General features: G+C 43.3%; 1 protein-coding gene across 2 annotated transcripts in view; it reads left to right on the plus strand.

The window, feature by feature from the left end:
* The window catches only part of Arhgap21 (Rho GTPase activating protein 21), a 117,565-nt gene extending 98,071 nt beyond the window's left edge, over positions 1-19,494 (plus strand). For both annotated transcript variants that reach the window (XM_048367932.1, XM_048367933.1), the window contains exons 11-25: positions 108-144; positions 2,897-3,022; positions 4,057-4,341; positions 6,831-6,895; positions 6,976-7,112; positions 8,045-8,187; positions 8,773-8,928; positions 9,025-9,103; positions 9,740-9,813; positions 9,900-9,989; positions 12,066-12,191; positions 12,387-12,428; positions 12,731-12,836; positions 14,729-14,760; positions 17,258-19,494. In XM_048367932.1, the coding sequence (XP_048223889.1) occupies positions 108-144; positions 2,897-3,022; positions 4,057-4,341; positions 6,831-6,895; positions 6,976-7,112; positions 8,045-8,187; positions 8,773-8,928; positions 9,025-9,103; positions 9,740-9,813; positions 9,900-9,989; positions 12,066-12,191; positions 12,387-12,428; positions 12,731-12,836; positions 14,729-14,760; positions 17,258-18,700 (2,941 nt within the window). In that variant the 3' untranslated portion in view covers positions 18,701-19,494. The remainder of the gene's footprint in view (positions 1-107; positions 145-2,896; positions 3,023-4,056; positions 4,342-6,830; positions 6,896-6,975; positions 7,113-8,044; positions 8,188-8,772; positions 8,929-9,024; positions 9,104-9,739; positions 9,814-9,899; positions 9,990-12,065; positions 12,192-12,386; positions 12,429-12,730; positions 12,837-14,728; positions 14,761-17,257) is intronic.
* The last annotated feature ends 894 nt before the right edge of the window (positions 19,495-20,388 follow it).

Raw genomic sequence — 20,388 nt, forward strand, 5'->3', positions numbered from 1 at the left:
GATGAAATGTTAGGTCATTAATGAAAGGTTACTCGTAATATTTGATTTTTTTACATCGTTAACATGTCTTTTGCACTTATTAACACGTTTGTATACTTTCCCAACAGATCCTTTAAGCATGTATCTAGCCTGAAGGGAATCAAGGTTAGTGTTCATCGAATATGTGGTACTTTATGTACATTCATGAAGTGCATACATGCATTGTGCTGATTTTTCTTTTATCAATTCAAGGCCGAGCAGTCCTTCGGTATTTGTTAGATGTTTGGTTTTGCATCCTTAAAAATTACTGGTTCATGTTTTCCCTCTACCCTCTGTTTGCACCTCAGTTCTTTCTCTCCTTTATCTTGCCCTCGTACTTCATTATATATATATATATATAAGAAAAGGAATGGCTAGACAGGAATTTCATTAACCATCTCAGCAATAACTGTCACCTGCATTTTTTTTTTTTTTTGGACAGTCCTGGGGCTTGGACTCAGGGCCTGAGCACTGTCCCTGGCTTCTTTTTTTTCTCAAAGCTAGCACTCTGCCACTTAAGCCACAGCGCCACTTCTGGCCGTTTTCTGTATATGTGGTACTGGGGAATCGAACCCAGGGCCTCATGTATACGAGGCAGGCACTCTTTCCACTAGGCCATATCCCCAGCCCTGCATTTATAGCCAAACTTTGTACCTTCCTTACTCAGCTGTGTTTTACTTGACAGAGTGTACTGTTGGCCAGCACCCACACTTCTTTGGGTTTTATCCCTGCTCACATTTTCAAGTTCCTCTTACCTCCTGCAAAATCATTGTGTTTCCAGTGGCCCACTCTCTGTTGTAGACAGTCATGCCCTACTATTCCCTTCATCATACAGACGCCTTCTACTTCCTACAGTGTTTTTTTCTTTGACTTGTATAGTAACACTCCTTGCAAAAATGCCTTACAGTGCCACCTCCCAGTCCACATACATCAGAATGACAGTGCTCATGCCAGTTTCCAGTGATATTGATTCCAAAAGTAGTGGCTACTTTGCTTTTCAACTCAATTGAACTCTCAGTAATAGCCAACACAATTCTGTCTTCTTCCCCAACTACTAGTATGCTGGCTTCCATTTTGCCAATCCTTCTCACTTTTCCTTCTACCTCTAAGGTCATTTTTTCAGTCTTCTTTGCTGGTCTTCTGCTGCTGCCTATTATCTAAAGTTTGGGGTACTCACAGCTTGTTCTCACCCTCCGAATGTTCGTCTTCCCCTATCTACCCCCTCTCCTCAGTGAGCTTATTCAGAGGCCTCCAGAAGTCTGTATTGCTAGTCTTAGCCCCTTCTCCCTAAATGGCAGCTCGTATAAGCTGCTGCCTGTGTGACATCTTCATTTGGATATTGAATAAGCAATTCAAGGTTTACATGGCCAGTAGGCCTCAATTACTCCAGGCTAGTTTATCTCTTAGTCAAGCCCAACTGTACGAAGTAGCCTTGTAATTTCACTGTATATCTAAAACCCCAAGTCACTTTTATGTATTTTTTTATGTATGTAGTACCACAGTTGGAACTCATGGCTTTGAACTTGGTCTGTTTGGGCTTTTCCACTAGCACTCTACCACTTGAGCCATGGAGTCTCAGGAACTTTTCTGCCTGGTCTGGTTTCAGTCCTCAGTTTTGTCATCACAGCCTTCTGAATAGCAAGGGTAGCAGGTTAGCCACCACCACCTGGCTGAGAACCCTGAGTTTTTATTTACACTCCCCTCTGTTTCCACTCATGGTACTTCAATGGTACTTCAGTCCAGGCCTTCGTTATCCCTCACCTGGATTCCTGCACTAATGTCTTCTCAGACTTGTGCTTTCAGAATCTCTGCTCCCCACTAGAAAGTGATCTTTGAACTGTGAGGTTAAGTAATAGTACTCCACAATCCATCACTGAATGGCTTGCAATCCTGGCCTAAACATTGTCTCATGTGGGACAGTGGATTTTTAGATTAGTGAATCTACATTTGCTAGCTACAAATTCTCCCTGAAATTTTCCTCCCTCTGTTTTGTGGCTTGCTCCTATTTTTCTTCCCAGTGTTAACTAAATAATCTCTTCAATGAGCCTTGCCTTCATATTAGCTCCTACTTGCTATTAGTTCTGTCATCTCCCTGTTTTTCTTCTCAAGAGACATATCACAAATGGTTCCTTGTTTTCTCTTTTCCTCTGTCTCTCACAGGGTCTCGTTAGATCATTATGTGTCACCACTTGAGTGCTGGGACTGAAGGCACCCACCACCATATTCAGCCCCTTTTTTTCTCTTTTGAATTGACATAGAACAGGAAAATCATACTGTTTTTTTAAAAATCAGTTAAGAGCTCCTTCAGCCAGGTACCTGATGGCTCATGCCTGTAATCCTAGTTACTAGGGAAGCTGAGATCCACGGATTGTGCTTCAAAGCCAGCCCAAGCTGGGGCTGGGAATATGGCCTAGTGGCAAGAGTGCTTGCCTCGTATACATGAAGCCCTGGGTTCGATTCCCCAGCACCACATATAGAAAAAAACCGGAAATGGTGCTGTGGCTCAAGTGGCAGAGTGCTAGCCTTGAGCAAAAAGAAGCCAGGATAGTGCTCACGCCCTGAGTCCAAGGCCCACAACTGGCCAAAAAACAAAAAAAAACAAAGCCAGCCCAAGCAGAAAAGTCCAGGAGATTCTTACCTCCAGTAAGTTACTAAAAAAGCTCAGGGACAGAGCCCAGGTTCAAGCTCCAGGATTGGACAAAAAAAAAAAATCCCTCAGATAATGCTTTTAAAATAATGGCAGTCATTCACATTCAACATGAAGATGGGGAGTTTTTTCTTAATAGCTTTTAAAGACTTTTTTCCAGCAATTTCAATGTGCAAATATTTATTCATAAGGAGAACAGTGATATCTGTGTTTCCCTGCCCTTTTCTGTAGATCCTAGACAGCCAGAAGTCATCAGAAGACTCTGAATCCCGAAAGGATTCTTCCTCTGAAGTCTTCACAGATGCTGCCAAGGAAGGGTGGCTCCAGTTTCGTCCACTCATCACTGACAAGGGCAAGGTAGTACATTTCCTTAATCCCAAACAAAGCACCACGCACAGGCGGGAAAGGGTGAGGTGCTCCGTCCCGTAAGAGTGGAGAAAGTGTCTGGAACTACATTCCAGACACATTAAAAAAAACCCAGTCACTGATTTTTTTTCATGTACACGTAGACCATATTGTTTTACATTGTGCAAAGCAATTGAAGTACGGGGGAATTGCAGTCAACATTTCAATGCCTACCCTGCAAAATTAAGAAAAGGGAAGAAGGTTGGGAGTGGCGGATGAGAATTTTCAAGGAGTGGCATTGACTAAGATGCCTTGTAGTCATAATCCGCTTTGTTCAATGGCAGCTACTTACTGAACAAGAAACTGCTTCGCTTATTAGTTTCCTAGGTGTAGGCTACCACAGAGTAGGCCTTTACTCTAGGAAGGGACAGTTCTCCAAGTAATTTTGTTTTAGAGAATTATTTGTCTTTATGGTTTTGCTACTGTTATAAATATTGGTTTAGACATCACATCATTGTATGCGTCATTGAGTAGATTACAGTAGTAACAGCATATACAATATAGTAACAATTTAAGAGGACTTTCAATGATGCCAAAAGAATTTCCAGTTTTGCCAACCATTCTTTATTTCTATATGTTGTTTGGGGACTCCTCAGCATGCAGTTTGAACATTTTAAATTAATATCTTTTGCAACATGTGTTTTATTTGTATTACTTTACTCCTTTTATCTTCCCAACTGAAGTTGAGAGTTCACTGTCCCTGGCTGTGTAATATGAATACATTTCCTAACTTGGGGGAATTATACTGTACAATTCTGTCCTTCCTACCAAAATATACTGTATAGATCATATATTTACCCATATATGTGGGTATGTGTGTATTATCATGGCATATCATTATATATGTATTATATAATATGTATTCTATAATGCATGTTTTGTATATTCATGTTATATAGGATATATTATGCATTATAGATATTGAGGTCAGGCACCTGATGCAGTATGTATGTTTGTATATTCTTGAACCAATTCATGTTTTCTAGCGAGTGGGTGGAAGTATCCGGCCATGGAAACAGATGTATGTAGTACTTCGGGGCCATTCGCTTTACTTGTACAAGGACAAAAGGGAGCAGTTGCCCCCGGCTGAGGAGGAACAGCCCATCAGTGTCAACGCCTGCCTCATAGACATCTCCTACAGTGACACCAAGAGGAAAAACGTGTTTCGACTCACCACATCTGACTGTGAATGCCTATTTCAAGCTGAAGACAGAGACGATATGTTAGCTTGGATCAAGACTATCCAGGAAAGTAGCAACCTAAATGAAGAGGTATGTATTCTACACGACATGGGTGGGTACTTTCACGATATTTTCTTTAGGAAGACAAAAAAAACCTGATGCCTCATCTGTTTTTGCATTATTAGGGATTAAACTCGGGCGTCATGCTTGCTAGGCAGGCACTCTGCCTCTTGAGCCACAACTCCAGCCCTGATACAGTAGGAGAACTTGGGTTTGCCTGTTTCACGTTATTTTCACTTACTGAAAAATTACCATGCCAGAACTAGATAAATGTGTACCAGTCATGCTCTGCATGTCTTCTCAGTCAATGCACACAGCCTCCTGCTTCCAATCCTGGCCCTTCTAGTTGTCCCTTTGTGTCCCCATCCTTCCACGGATACCAAAATCTGTGGTACTCAGGTTTCTTACATGAAACGCCATTGTGATTGCATGTCATCTATTTTACATCTGATCTCTAGATGAATGACAAGCAAGAGTCTAGCCATGTTTGGTATGATGCAGTTTTTTTCTATTTTCCATCCACAGTTGGCTGAATCCTCATATATTTAAGACCTGAGGGAGGACAGAAAAAGCCAAGCAAGGCTTTTGAACTGCATTACTCCTGACCTGTTTCCTCATCTCAAAAACAGGATGTGTGGGCTTAGGTGATAGAAAGATATTTATCTGAACAAATTACTGAAGGCTGGAGGCATGGCTCAAGAGGTAGAGCACACCAGACAAGTGAGTGAAAGGCCTGAGTTCAAGCTCCATTACTGGCAACAAACAGAAAATTACTCTGTAAAAGATTTAACTGAGCACAAGTCTCCTAGAGCCTTTTCTGGGATAAGATTTGCTTTCTATGAAACCTGCACTAGCAAAAAGTCATATTATAAGCAAGGTTTTCTTCTTCGAATGTTTTAGATGCTTGAGATTTTTCTGGCTCAAACCATAAACTTTTACAGCTGGAATTGCAGTAGATTTTTGTTTTTGGTTTTGGTGCTGAAATGTCGTCCTTGACATTTTTGGCATCACTAATGCGCTACCACTTGAGCACAGCTCCACTCTGCCCTTTTTGAGTAAACAGTGGTCCTCAGATCTCAGTCTCCTAAGATTACGGCCTGAGATAGTTATTAACATAATTAATTTTGAACGTTTTCCTCTTCCTCACCTTTTATATCCATTTGAGCCAAAGTGATCTTTTTCTTGCTCTCATTGCTCAGGAACACGTACATTTACTCTATAACCTTACCAGTTACTTTCTGTAATCATTTCAGTGTAACTTCTGAAAACTTATACTCTGCCTACAAATCCTGTGCCTTTGCCTCTGGTCATTAACCTGCTGCCTTGTTTGTAATTCAGAGTTGACACTGGATCTTATCAATACAACCTTCGTTTATAAGCACTCAAGGAGAACATCAGTCCTGAATTATGTAAAATAGAGTCATTGTGAAAATTCCTTTAAATGATTTTGTCTGTAAAATATACAGCTGGTTTGAGGGTTAAGAATATCAGCCATCATCATTTGTAATCTTGACACACAGGTGTTTTTTGCCCAGTCTTACACTGGAAGTGTAACTCACTTTGCATACATGCCAGATGGCAGGTGCTATTTAAACATTTTACATCACTTAGTATGAGCAGCCCGGTGAATGGATCATGTTTGGCATCACCACCACGTTACCCCCAAGGTCCTGTAGTAAGTGTCAGGATGACAATTCAAACCCCTGCAATATTATGCTAGGTGTTAATTTTATGATCTGCTGGCAAACTGGAAGAATGGACTTTAATTCAAGAATTGTTTTATTCCAAAGTCTGTATTCTTGTTTGTATATCTTTCCCTGTACTGTACTCAAAATGAGACACATACACTATAGATTTATGCTCAACTCTGTGTTTACCACATACCATAGTAGAAACATTACCCAGGTGCTGGTGGCTCATGCCTGTAATCCCAGCTTCTCAAGAGACGGAGATCTGGAGGATCAAGATTCAAAGCCAAACCAAGTAGCAAAGTTTATGAGACTCCATCTCCAATTACTTAGCAAAAAGTCAGGCTGATGTCTGGTTCAAGTGGTAGTGGCAGCTGGGAGCAGGAACGCAGAGCAGGCTTGAGGCCGAGTGCCAGCCCTGGTACCAACCCACAGAGCATTTCCCTGCAGACATGAAATTGAATAACTTGCCACTTCTGCCTCAGTGTCTTACTGTTCCTGCAAATTAATCATTAGATTTTGGCAGCATTTTTTCATTTGTTAGCTGACAGTATTATTTAAAATGACAGACCCATTCAGTTGGTTTTGAACATTTGTTGCTTACTAGAACGATTCTAGGTATTGCATGAATAGAGAAAATAATCAGAATTCGTTTGACAATGGCAGGAAGCACTCCGAATGTTTCTCACTGGGTGATATTAACTAGAAGCTAAGAATAAATCATAGTGTTTGTTTAACTAAGCAGAGTAATGAATTGGGCTTAAAAGAAAAAAGTTTATCCGTTTATGTTTAGAACTGATTTTCTAATATGACCTTCTGTTTATCCTATAGGACACTGGAGTTACTAACAGGGATCTAATCAGTCGAAGAATAAAAGAATATAACAGCCTGATGAGGTGAGAATCCCACTGTGTTTACAAGGTTACTTGGGATGTAAAGTAGGACCTTGTTGAGAAATGTTCATTTCTTCCATCAGCAAAGCAGAACCGTTGCCAAAAACGCCTCGCCAGACTCTCAGCATCAGGCAAACCTTGCTTGGTGCTAAATCAGAGCAGAAGACTCAAAGCCCACACTCTCCCAAGGAAGAGTCAGAAAGGAAACTCCTCAGTAAAGGTACTGATGGTAGCTTTCTTAGGAAGATCTAATGAACATTTACAGTGGGATCTTGGGATACATGCCTGTGTTTGCTGTGCCAGAAAAAAAGTACTGACCGAGACCCCAGGTCAGCTTAATCAGAGTTCATATCGATCTGGTGAAGGAGGCCTTTCCTCTGACGGTGAGGCCAACTCAGTTTCTGTATAATAGAGAAGGAGGCCACCGCAGTTCACCTTACAAGTTTGAATGGCTTTAGGACCCAGGGTTGTTTTTTTTTCTTTTTGTGAAAAATCTTACTGGAAAGATAACATGCTAATTTCTATTCTTTCTAATTTTTGTGGGTGGTATTGCCATTTGAACTTCGCTTAGGCAAGCATTCTGCCCATTGAAGCCTCAGCCCCAGCTTTTGTTGAGTTTCATTTTTTTTCCACAGAAGGTCTCATATTTTTACCTCCACAAAACTGGAATTACAAGCATTATATATCCAGCCTCTGTTTTAGGTTTTCTGTTTGAATAGAAATCATGGTAAACATTAAAGAATGTAGAAATGTCTAATAAGTTATATAGAAGACTAGGAGAAGAGAATATTTTTATGCTAGCCACTAAGGAGTCAGAGATCTGAGGATTATGGTTTTATGGTTCAAAACCAGCCCAAGCAGGAAAGCCCATGAGGTTCTCATCTCCAGTCAAGCACCAAAATGGCCAGAATTGGAGGTGTGACTGAAGTGGCAGAGTACTAGCCTTGAGCCAAAAAAAATAGGGGAGGGGTCAGGGACACTGCCCAGGCCTGGCACAAAAAAGAAAATTTATATATAAATATATAATATATATATTTTACAATAGGAAGAGAATTTCAATGTAGGATACTTTTAATGAACATTGGCAAATGACTCTTTAAAGTCATGATTTAAACATTTCTATTTATTATGTCATTTTTCAATCATAAAAAGATGATACCAGTCCCCCAAAAGACAAAGGCACATGGAGGAAAGGCATTCCAAGCATTATGAGAAAAACATTTGAGAAAAAACCGACCGCCACCGGGACATTCGGGGTCCGACTGGACGACTGCCCGCCAGCACACACGAACCGGGTAGGAGACCCAGCCAGCCACTAACCCAGCGGAGATCGCCATGGGCCCCAGGCCTCTGCCTTTCAGAGATCACCTCCCTCGTGGGCGCGTTCCTCTTCAGAGCATTCCTTCATTCCCCTAAGGGTTCCTGTCTTGCCTGTGCTTTATAATGTTCTTGGCTCTGAAATAGAACAGTTAGGTCATTTCATATCACATTTCTGCTGCTTTTAGCATCTTGAGAGACCAGAGATCTGATTAAGAAAGTATAAAAATGCAAATAAATGTGCGTGTGTATTTACAGTACCCCCATTAGTGTTCACACAGAGTTGGCAACGCTCTGCCCTATCTTTAATCCCATGTAGTTACCTCCCCCTTCTCTCTTGCGTCCTGTCTACTTGCACTGATGGCCTCTCTTGTTGTCTTAGCCTGTTTATTCCTTTCCCACTCACCAACACCTCTTGCCGGTTGTATCTATCTCTAGTTCTGTATTTGTTTTCTCTTATTTAGCAGCAGTTGGTAGGTTTCTTTTTGGGTGAAAAGGACATGCGGCTACTGAGTAGAAGCCTGCGGACCTGTTAAATACAATGTTTGCTTCTTGTCTTGCAGTTTATTCCATTAATAGTTGACATATGTTGCAAATTAGTTGAAGAGCGAGGTCTTGAGTACACAGGTATTTATAGAGTTCCTGGGAATAATGCCGCCATTTCAAGTATGCAAGAGGAACTTAACAAGGGAATGGCTGATATCGATATACAGGATGATGTAAGTTGATTTCTGTTGGTAAAACTGATCCGGGGTTTTTTTGTCCCTCATAATAATGACTAGAAAATACTGAATTTTTCTCTTTTGCACACACAGAAATGGAGAGACTTGAATGTGATAAGCAGTTTACTAAAATCCTTCTTCAGGAAACTCCCGGAGCCCCTCTTCACAAATGGTGAGTTAATGCACGGAAGAGATGCCAGAGGAAAACGTTCACTTTACAACAGGGGAGAGCCTTAGAAGAGTAAACTCAGAAGACTGAATTAGGGGAAACATTACCAACCAGGTATGGTGACTTATGTCTATAATCCCAACTACTTGGGAGGCAGAGATGGAAGGATTAGAGTCCAAGTCCAGCCTCAGGCAGAAGCAAAATGGCTCATGTGGTAGAGCATTTGCCTGGCAGTACAAGGCCCTGATTCAAATCCCAGGACCTCAAATAAAACATAAATATATACATATAGGTGTGCATTACTATCAAAGAAAGCAGAAAGTTTTGCTTTAGTTCTCGTTTATGTGGAAAAGTACACTAGATACCATTTAGTTACTATTTTTTGTTATTGGGTTTTGTTTCAACGGAGCCAACTATTTGAATGTCACATACTACAGACGGGGTATGAGGAGAGGGGACAGGCTGTTTGTGTACAGGGTGAGAAAAGTCACATTCACACAGTTCTCTTTAGCTTGTTGAAAGAAAGTACATTTTAAAGGTATTTGGGAAATCTTCTCTGTCTTCTACTGAACTGCGAAAGAAAACTAGATTACCATCACCCAAACAATGGAAGGTAAATTGTCCTAATCTCCTTGGCAGATAAATATGCCGATTTTATTGAAGCCAATCGTAAAGAAGATCCTCTAGACCGACTGAAAACATTAAAAAGACTAGTAAGTACTTGTTTGTTTGGGTTTTTTGGGGGGAGATAGAATTTAAATACCGCATTTAAATCCCATTGTGAAATAATATGTTTCAGATTCACGATCTGCCTGAACATCATTATGAGACACTGAAGTTTCTTTCGGCTCATCTGAAGACAGTAGCAGAAAATTCAGAAAAAAATAAGGTATAGAAAGTACATAGTAAAGAAATAGACGTTTAAAAGGCATGCCTCAGTGCTTATGCCAAATAGACCTAGTTTATAGCTCAATAAATCTCTAAAATGCATCTCACTGCTTGAGTCCTTGTAAATATCACTCCTAAACAAAATGCCCACAGATAGCATTTGTCACCATTTTTAAAGGGTATTTCATGTCAGAAATTCGTTTTTAGAAATCTTGTTTGAATTTTCAACTACACATGCAGTTTTGAATAGATGATGTATTTTATGCTAGAACAGCCAAACAGTACCGCTCGTCCACCGTGAAAACAAAACAGATGAGCAGCCCCACGCACGCACGTGTGCACACACACACGCACACACACCCACATGCGCTGCTCTGCTCTCAGTATTATCTTACAGCACATCTCCAGTCTCTCACTCAAAAATCTATGCTTAGTATTTCATTAATCCATTAGAGGTTACAAAATGATCCATTTCTAACTCTAGAGCACTCCTTCTTGAAGTACAGAAAACAGTTTCTAAGGCAGAAAGTACGAGAGAAAGTTGAGGAATGCTGGAGCCTGCTCTGAGAGTGAGTCCCGCCTGAAGCGGAGTGATGCGCGCGGTCGGCTCGGCGGCTGCCCGGGGCCCGGCTGCCCGCATGTGTAATTTATGTGGTCACGCTGTCCTTCATTGTAGCCCAGACAGAGAGGGAAAACAGGAACCGAAAACCCGTAACACATTGTTGTACTATTTAAAATGTACCTCAGAAAATTCTGACATGATTAATCAAAGAGTATATATCTCATCTATCACCAGGTTTGCTGGATTTTAGTAGGATTAACCGGGAAAAGCGTCAGATTAGTTTAGCAAGTGCCCAGGTTCAGTTTAACAGGTCTCTTTGCTGCCAGTTCTATAATAATCTTTTTTTCTTGAGTTTTGCAATTAAACCCATATAGATAGAAATATTAAAACAATTTGTAAGGTCCTAATAACCCTGGTATACAGAGATATAGCACAGTATAATTTCCAACATCTGAGAGTGTGTATATATATATATATATTATGCTATATATACATTGGCTTTAAAAATAGATTTGAAAAGATAACTTGGAGCCTTTTATGTATCTTTAAGCCTATTTTCAATTCTCAGGGGGTAGGGGTTCCCTATTCTATTGACTTTAAAAGTATTTTTCAGTTAATCCATCTCTGGTAACTTTTTTGTAATGCTAGGGTTTGACTCCAGGGCTTTGGACTTGTTGGCGGGTGCTCTATCGCTTGAGCCATACCCCTAGCATTTTTTGAGGTAGGGTCTTGCAGACTTTTTGCCCAGGCTGGCCTTGAAGCCCAGTGCAGCCCATCTCTACCTCCTAAATAGCTAGGATTATTATAGGTGTGACTTTGGCACCTTGTAAGTAGTTTTAAACCAAATCAATTTTTTTAATCGAAGATTTCTTGGGAAAAAGGGGATGTCAATTAGATACTGAATGTTGTCATTAAATCAGGAAGTAAGTTTATTTTTTGACCAGTCCTGGGGCTTGGGACTCAGAGCCTGAGCACTGTCCCTGGCTTCTTTTTGCTCAAGGCCAGCACTCTACCTCCTGAGCTACAGCGCCACTTCTGGCTTTTTCTGTGTATGTGGTACTGAGGAATCGAACCCAGGGCTTCATGCATGCTAGGCAAGCACCCTACCGCTAAGCCACATTCCCAGCCCCAGGAAAAAAAGTTTTATATTTGCTGGGAAACATCCTAACTGTAGCGAACACTGTTGTTTTGCCTCATTTTGTTGGCCTTAAAAAAATTTTTTTTGGCCTGTGCTCAGGTGGCTCATGCCTGTAAGCTTAGCTACTCAGGAGGCTGAGATCTGAGGGTCATGATTTAAAAGCCAGCGAGGGCAGGAAAGGCCAGGACACTCTTAGATCCAATTAACTACCAGAAAACTGAAGTGGAGCTGTGGCCCAAAATGGTAGATAAGAGTACTAGCCTTGAGCAGAAACTCAGGGACAGTGCCCAGGCCCTGAGCTCAAGTCCACAACTGACCAAAAAAAAAAAAATATAATTCTCCAACGAAAAATTATTTTTCCAATATCATTCTTTCAGATGGAACCAAGAAACCTAGCAATAGTTTTTGGACCAACTCTTGTGCGGACCTCAGAAGACAACATGACGCACATGGTCACGCACATGCCTGACCAGTACAAGATCGTGGAGACTCTCATCCAGCATGTAAGTCCATTCGTGTCCCTTCCTTCCTTCCCACAGCTCCTGTCCACTGGCAGCTCATTCTTGGTAGGAAAGAATTTGGTTCTGCTCCGTCTTAAGAAAATTTCCTTGTTTCTCTATACCACCCTCCAAGAGAAAAACATAAATTTAAGAGGTTATTTAATTTTCCTTTTCACCTTTTTCCATTTTAAATTTTAGCATGACTGGTTTTTCACAGAAGAAGGTGCTGAAGAGCCTCTCGTAAGTATCCTCCATCACCATTTCCACTCACTTCTTTTCATTGGGGACAAAAGATCTGGATGCGCCAGCAGTGTCAACTCTGCTTTGTACACTGCCTGCTTCGCACCCTGGAAGCTGGGCCCTAGCTTCTCCATCTGACCTAATGAACATACAAGTACAGTGCTTAACTTGCAGTTAATTATGTGGAACCATGTAAACCAAGCACATATACACGAGTGGTCTGTACGCTAATGTGTCATTTTGAATTGTAAAGAAGGAGTCTTTGAAGAGATGACGAAGAGATCTTTGTTTGTTAACCGTAGACCACAGTGCAGGAGGAAAGCACAGTAGACTCGCAGCCAGTGCCAAACATAGATCATTTACTCACCAACATTGGAAGGACAGGCGCCTCCCCGGGAGATGTATCAGGTAACTACTGGCCTGCAGGACTGACCTGTAGGTTATAAGCTACCTTCATAGAATGCGAACGAACAAGTCAATCACAGCTCACTATGATTCAACTCACTATGATTATTTCTTTTTCTCCTTTGTTTGGTTTCCTTTTCTACTAATAAACTTCAAATCTTCTTTTTTGATCGATCTCAATTATCTTCCAGTATCTGTATATGCCATTGACAGTGCATGGACTTGTAATGTTTGTCAGAATGAAGTATGAGGGCAATGAGCATGCGAACCACTGTTCTGTTCTTTCTTTCTTTTTTTAAATTCAGTTTCCATGTAATAGTCATCACAAGGTAAAACAGATCTATGCTACTGAATATGTGGTTGCTGTGATGGCAGAAAGTACTGATGTAGACTGTTGACGTAGTTATTCCTGGAGCCGCAAGTTATATAATGTGGAAATGTGAACGGACATCATTCTCATTAAGTACAGTGGATGAGATGTCACAATCAAAAGTCACTATTTGACCTTTATTTTCTTCTGTTTCCTATTGCCACCCTAACCCTTGGTTAAGTATTAGTTTTTATAGGCGGCTCTTTCTAATGAAAATTGTCTCCTGCCAGGTTGTTTGCACTAACTTAGCATGCTGTTTCATGCCCTGTTCTCCCTTTGTCTCTAGTTCTTGTTTTAGCCCTAAAGGGTTTTTTTTCAGCCCTCACTGACACAGGCAAATGTATACTGATGTTGCACAGGCGAAGTGGGAGGAGTCTATCACACGGTAATGTCACTAGTGGATTCGGTGATGTCCCTGATGGACAGCTGGAACTGTAGGAAGAAGGAGGACTGCTGTCCGCACTGTAGCTGCCTTGTCTGCAGAAACCCCCGATTCTTGTAAACGCAAACATCGTTGATCTGTGGTGTAACGTTTCTCTTGAGAATATTGTAGACAGATCAATACTACTTTCTTAAAAGTTTTTCTGCTGTTTCTTGTTATTTCTGAAGCAGACCCTGAGGAGAAATAGCATGGTATGGTCTACCAGTTCTTAAAAGTCATAAAGCATTTTAGCCATGTGTTCAAAGGGGCGTGGCACGGGGCTCAGCTCATTCGTTGTGAAAATCAAGTTTCCCAGAAGTTGAATGATAAAAATTTCAAATTGCTGTTATTCTGAATAGTGCTAGCCCCTTCCTACCCTCTTTCTAATTGTATAATCTGAGTTTTTGCCAGACAGTAAAATTATGGTCTCCATTTTTTTCCATTTCCATAATAGCATTTGTTAACAGATAAATTACAAAACTGGTAGCAATTTAACCAAAGTACTGAAAAGGATCCTGCCTGCTCAGATACAAAACTGGGGTCTAAAATGCCCACACAAGCATTACAAACCCTGAGTGACCTGCAAGCAGGGTTATCCTAATGCCTCTTGCATTCATGTGCCAACAGCACAAGCTTATAAAATTGAAGTCTGACAAAAATCAATGTAAATACACCAGTATGAGTGTCTCAATTGGTAGCAAGGGCGGCCAACAATCTTCAGAGTTCTACATTGTGTATCGGCTTCAGATACAGGATGTGGTACCTAATACAATTCTCTAAAAGGTCTTCAAGCTTCTTTATTGCTAGATGTAACGTTTTTAGAACTAAACACTAGTGTTTCTGTTTTTGTTTAGTACAGGGCTCCTTTGCCATTCCTATCATTGAGCTGGTTCTGCCTACAATTCACAGCATCCTTTCATGGCGGTGGCTTTCTGTGGTGCAGCTTGCATCTTTGTGAGCTCTGACTATCCACTGTGTTCTCTTGTTTTGAGTTTTGCTTTCCATTTTGTTCTGTGCCTGTCTTCTTCCATGAGTTTTGCATTGTTTGTTGCAAGCAATAAAGCTTGGCGAATACTGACCTTGTCTTATTTTCACTTTCCACAGATTCAGCTACTAGTGATTCAACAAAATCTAAGGTAAATAGTTTTCAGTGGTCTGGGGATGACTGTTAAGAATAACGTACATGTGCGTCCTTGTCTAGCAAACACAGAAGGTAGACTATTGTAACCAACTGGATTGGGAGTTGGAGAGTTCAGTTTTTCAGGATGGCAGAGCATAAACTGAGCAAGTAGGAAAATGTCTGACACATGCAGAAGGGGGATGAACATGCACCCATTATCCATCCACAGTTCCAGTCCTTCTGCACCTCTTTGTGACAGTGTATGAGCAGATCTTCTTGAGCACTATGCCATTTTACCTATGAACATTCTTAGGGTAGACATCATATATAGTATAGAAAGCAATTTTGTTGAAAAGTAGAAAACGTGTTAATTGTGTTTAGGACCAATATTTTTACATAATCTATGTTCTATTAATAGCAACACCAAATTAGAAAATAGACCAATAATACAACTCTGAGTAGTTTGTAGAAAGTTTTCTAAGTTAGCCATTCTAGACTGCTTTACAGAGGCAGTAGCAAGATGTTTATCTAACTTAACTTGAAAAATTGTAAACCTATGGAGAAGTTGCTACAGTAGTACCCACATCCTCTATGCTAGAATTTATTGAGTCATTTGAGACTTACTAATAGATAATAGTACCCCTAGAATTTCAGCATATATCTCCTAAATGTTCTTAGGTTTAGATAATTATGTCTAGTATATTCAGGGTATTCACAGTAGCACAATACATAATTACAGTTTTTACACAAATTTACCCATTTTCCCAATAGTGTTCTTTTCTGCTTTCCAGTGCAGTCAAGGGTCATTCCTTGCATTTACTATCCTGTTTCTTTAAACTTTTAAAGCTACAACAGTTCCCTACCCGTTTTTGCTAAACTTTTTTGTGTTTGTTGTTTGAGACAGGGTCTTGCTGCATGACCCAGGCTAGAGCTTGCTATCGTCCAGCTTCAGTCTCCTGTGTGCTGGGATTGCAGGCATGTGTAGCCACACAGCTTCAGAAGATGAAACCTTACGACATGTTAGAAATCCTTGCCTTCCTTCTCCATTATAGTTTTTATACCATCCGTGTACTAACTATATTGGATACCAAATGATAGGTCTGTTTCTAACATCATCTCAGTTTAGAGAAGTCTCTTCCCCAACACATACAATATACAGTCACAGGAAGAATGTTGCAGTCCTAGAGGACTGAGTACCCAACACATACAATATACAGTCACAGGAAGAATGTTGAAGTCCTAGAGGACTGAGTACCAGAGGCTCAGGCCGGTAATCCTAGCTACTCAGAGATCTGAGAATTGCAATCGAACCCAGCTTAGGCAGGAAAGTTTGTGAGACTATTATTTCTAGTTAAGCACCAAAAAGAGCCAGAAATAGAGTTGTGGCTCAAGTGATAGAGCAAAAAAGTTCAGGGACAACATCCAGGCCATGAGTTGGAAGGCCTAGTTGTAGAGAACATATAATGCAATTACTTCTCAAACAGTGAATGTGAGATGTTTAAAGCCAGGTGCCCGAGGCTCACACCTGTAATCCCAGTTACACAAGAGGCTGAGATCCAAAGGATGGCGGCAGACAGGACAGGAACCCTTTAAGTTCAAACCCTAGTACTACCAAAAAAAAAAAAAAAAAGGCGAATCATCCAGTTGCTCCAAGGCTTACCTCACAAGGTAGTGAAGGAACCCCAGGTTTCCTAATTCAGGGCCCAGCCACAACCATCAACCCCCCAGCCTTCAGCAGAACATGGGCATTGTGTTTAAAGACCTCAGTGTAGCAAGTTAGATTCTACAGCAATGCATGTTGTCCAAACCATTATTAGCACATCTTCTACTCCAACCTTCCATCTTAATGTGCCCTGAAATACCTATTGAATCCACCCCCACCGTTTACTTAGAATGCTGGCATCATGAAGGAACAAACAACATAGTAAATAACTTTACTGGTATGTTTGAGGTAAAAATTTTAAGGTCCCTTGGTTAGCTTTATGTTATTCTGTTGTTACCTTGAAATAAAGCCATTACTAGCCTGACTAACCAGGACAAATCCCAGCCTAGAGGCAGCCTAAAGTGCCCTTATCTGAATGAGCTCATCAGATCTAGTAGCTGTATCTGCAGTGAAGAGTCTATGCCAGATTATTGTAACTGTTTATAACTCTTTGGAAACTGGAATGCCTAAAACTGGAAAGCTAGATGCCACAGAACATAGTTTATTTCCATGAAAGACAGATGTATATATGAGTTATAGTTTATGCTCTGGTGAGTACCACCTGCAAGAATAGAGACAGATGGTCAAATAACACTCTGGAAGTGGAGCTGTGACTCAAAGTGGTAGAAACCTAGCCTTGAGCAAGAAAGCTTGCGGACAGCACCCCGATCCTGAAAGCCCCACAGCCAACAACAAGAGTGATCTTTAGTGCAAGTTCCAGGTTCTGACCGTTCCCCTGTGCGAGTCTCTCGGCCTCACCCTTGATGGAGGGGACTCAGTCGTGTTCTTCTCTCCCTGCCTTGCCTCCCAGGGTTCTTGGGGATCCGGCAAGGATCAGTACAGCCGGGAGCTCCTGGTCTCCTCCATCTTTGCAGCTGCCAGTCGCAAGAGGAAAAAGCCCAAAGAAAAAGCCCAGCCCAGCAGCTCCGAGGACGAGCTGGACAATGTCTTTTTTAAGAAAGAAAACGCAGACCAGTGCCACAGTGATCCTAAAGAAGAGCCCCCCAAAGAGAGCGAGACCCCCGGCAGGAAACAGCGGGTCGCGGGTGCCAAAGAGCAGAGCGCCGCCAGGAAAGAGCCGGCGGCCAGGGAGGGGAAGGCGGCCGAGGAGCGCACCCCCAAGCCCGGAGGGCTCCCCCGGCCCTCCCCGGGCGAGGGCCCGGGCTCCGACGCCCGCACTCTGCCCAGCACTCCTTCCCAGGCTTCTCCGGCAAGACCGGCCCCCAAGAAACCCAGCAGCCCCGAGGCCCGGCGCGGCGCGGCCTCCGAGTCCCCGGCCGGCCTCGACTCCAGCCGGCTGAGCCCCGAGGTGCGCTCGGTGGCCGAGAGCCGGGGGGACGAGGCGGACGACGAGCGGAGCGAGCTGGTGAGCGAGGGGCGGCCGGTGGAGACGGACAGCGAGAGCGACTTCCCCGTCTTCCCCTCGGCCCTGGCGCCCGACCGGCTGCTGCCCCGGGGCCGGGCCCCGGAGGCGGCCAAGGGCGGCCGGAGGAACTCGGAGGGGAGCGAGGCGGGCGGCACGGAGGGGAGCTGGACCCCGAGCCTGGACGGCCGGCGGCAGCCCTTCAGCTCGCACAAGCTCATCGAGTGCGACACGCTGTCGCGGAGGAAGTCGGCGCGGCTCCGGTCGGAAGGCGGCGGCGGCGGCGGCGGCCCGGGCCCCGGCGAGGCGCCCGCGGTCGCCAGGGTGTTCGAGGTGATGAGGAAGGGCAAGTCCACCGGCAGCCTGCTGCCCTCGCCCGCGCCGGGCCGGCCCGAGGCCGAGCCCACCTGGAGAACCAAGCTGGCCGACCGCCTCAAGCTCCGGCCCCGCGCGCCGCCCGCCGCCGCCGCCGACGACATGTTCGCCGTGGGGGCCGCGCAGGCCGAGGGCGGCCGGCGGAAGAACATCAAGCGCCGCCACACGCTGGGCGGCCACCGCGACGCGGCCGACGCGGGCGTCCTGAGCTTCTGGAAGACGCCCGAGCCGGGCGACGCCGCCGCCGAGCTGTCGGCTGTGAGCCGCCTGCGGCCCCGCTGCCCCGCCCAGGACCTGTCCATCTCCGACTGGCTGGCCAGGCAGCGCCTGCGCACCAGCACCGGGGACCTGAGCCGCGGCGACCCCGAGAGCCCCGGCCCCGCCCCGCCGGACGCCCCGCCCCGCGGCCCCGGCCCCGCCCCGCCCGCCAGGCCCCTCCTCCCCGCGGCCTCACCCGGCCAGGTCAACGGAGACGGCGGCGCCCCCAGGCCGCCCGCCACCCCTCCCTGCCTCTGAGCTCCGGGAGGGGAGGGTTCGAATCCATCCTAGCAAAGAACAGAGCCACTGTTACATGCTCCCCGTCCCGCTGTACATAGTTCCCTGTACCGGAATCGTTATTATGCAGCCCCGATGTGGGCTCGTTTCTCCACCTTGCACTGTGAAATCGCTTTACAGTGCATCCCGACAGCCAGAAGAACAGAACGTGTATTTAAAGATATATCGGATAGTTGTATATTTGTTACAACTTACTACATAGTGTATACACACACCCCCCCCATCACTGCGGAAGACCGCCGGCATTCCTAGTTCTTTTGGTTTTCATCACTAACAAAAGTGCCTCATCATAAAAGTACATTTGATTTTTTTTTTAGGGTGCCATATTAAAAAAAAACAAACATCCATCACTTACCTGGAATAAAAGAACGTGTCTCTCGGTAACGACTCTCATGCCATTGACCAGTTTTAACACAGGTGGATACAGAGCCTCCATTCTCTAGTCATTCCTGGTGGATCTGAGTTTTATATTCAAACTTTTAATACAGTTTTTTGAGTTTTGTGTGACTTGAATTTTTAATCTTTCTGTAAAATACGTAACTTAATGAACATATTCTATGTGTATCTTTTCTTCAGATACCAGATTTGATATAAATGTTGTAACATAGGTGTGTAGATAGTGGGTCCTGGATGGAACTGGCCTCTTACCGAGAAGAATATAATTCTGCATGAGGACTTAATGAATCAAACCTGTGTCATGCCCGTGTGCACACCCAATTAAACACTGGAAATAAAAATCGTTTTGGTGAACTTTGCATGGCTTGAAGCTCATTCTGTTTCTTAATCTTGCCCATTTATATCACGAATTGGCGGCCTTCACCTCCTCTGTCTTGCTGTGGCTGGCGGGATCTCATCGAGACAGCGGGCCCACCTCAGGTAAAGTATGTGTCGCTCTGCTAGCTAAGGTAGTACATATTGCCTACCCTTCGGGGCAGCGGAAAGTATGGAGTTGGGAATTTTGAGACTGTCCCTCTTAGATCAGTTCACTTGGGCAAACTAATTTTTTTTGAAAGTGTTTCCTTTTACCTAACAGTGACAATACTACTACTTGGCCTAAGGTGCTTATTAGGTTTAAATTCCAGATATAGCAGCTCTACTGTCCGTAGAAATAATAATGCCTACATGTACATGAAGTCTCAGAATGTTAAGGCTTAAGAAGGGTGCTAGATATTGAACTTAGACATTCTCAATGTCCATATGCGCTATATTTATGTTTAAAAGTTGTTGAAAGTTTTCTTTATCATCATGAAATTCATAATCTAAGTATGTTTTATATTTGATAGGCAGTACAAGCTAGAATACAAAGAAAAAAGGAAAGTCATTTTTACTAGGTTCTGTAATATAACTGTTGCTCAGGCACCACAACATTACAAAAATCTGGTGACATCAAATGTCTCTTCTGAGTACATAGCCCACGGTGAAAGAGGACTGGGTAGAGGCGGGCCATGAGCATTTTGTCATTACTGATGTGAAAGTTTTCGTTGCCCAGTGTTAGTGATGGTGCTGGTGTAAAACAGGTCTGTACTTGTAGTAATGTAGAAGTATAGCATGTGCCGTGCACAGTACTAGATCATAAATTGCCATGTCACTGGTTTATGTATTTCCAGGTCTGAATGCAGCCTTACTCTTTGCAGGCAAGTGCTCTACCC

The sequence above is a fragment of the Perognathus longimembris genome, chromosome 18 (genome assembly GCF_023159225.1).
Source record: "Perognathus longimembris pacificus isolate PPM17 chromosome 18, ASM2315922v1, whole genome shotgun sequence".
Classification (NCBI taxonomy): domain Eukaryota; kingdom Metazoa; phylum Chordata; class Mammalia; order Rodentia; family Heteromyidae; genus Perognathus; species Perognathus longimembris.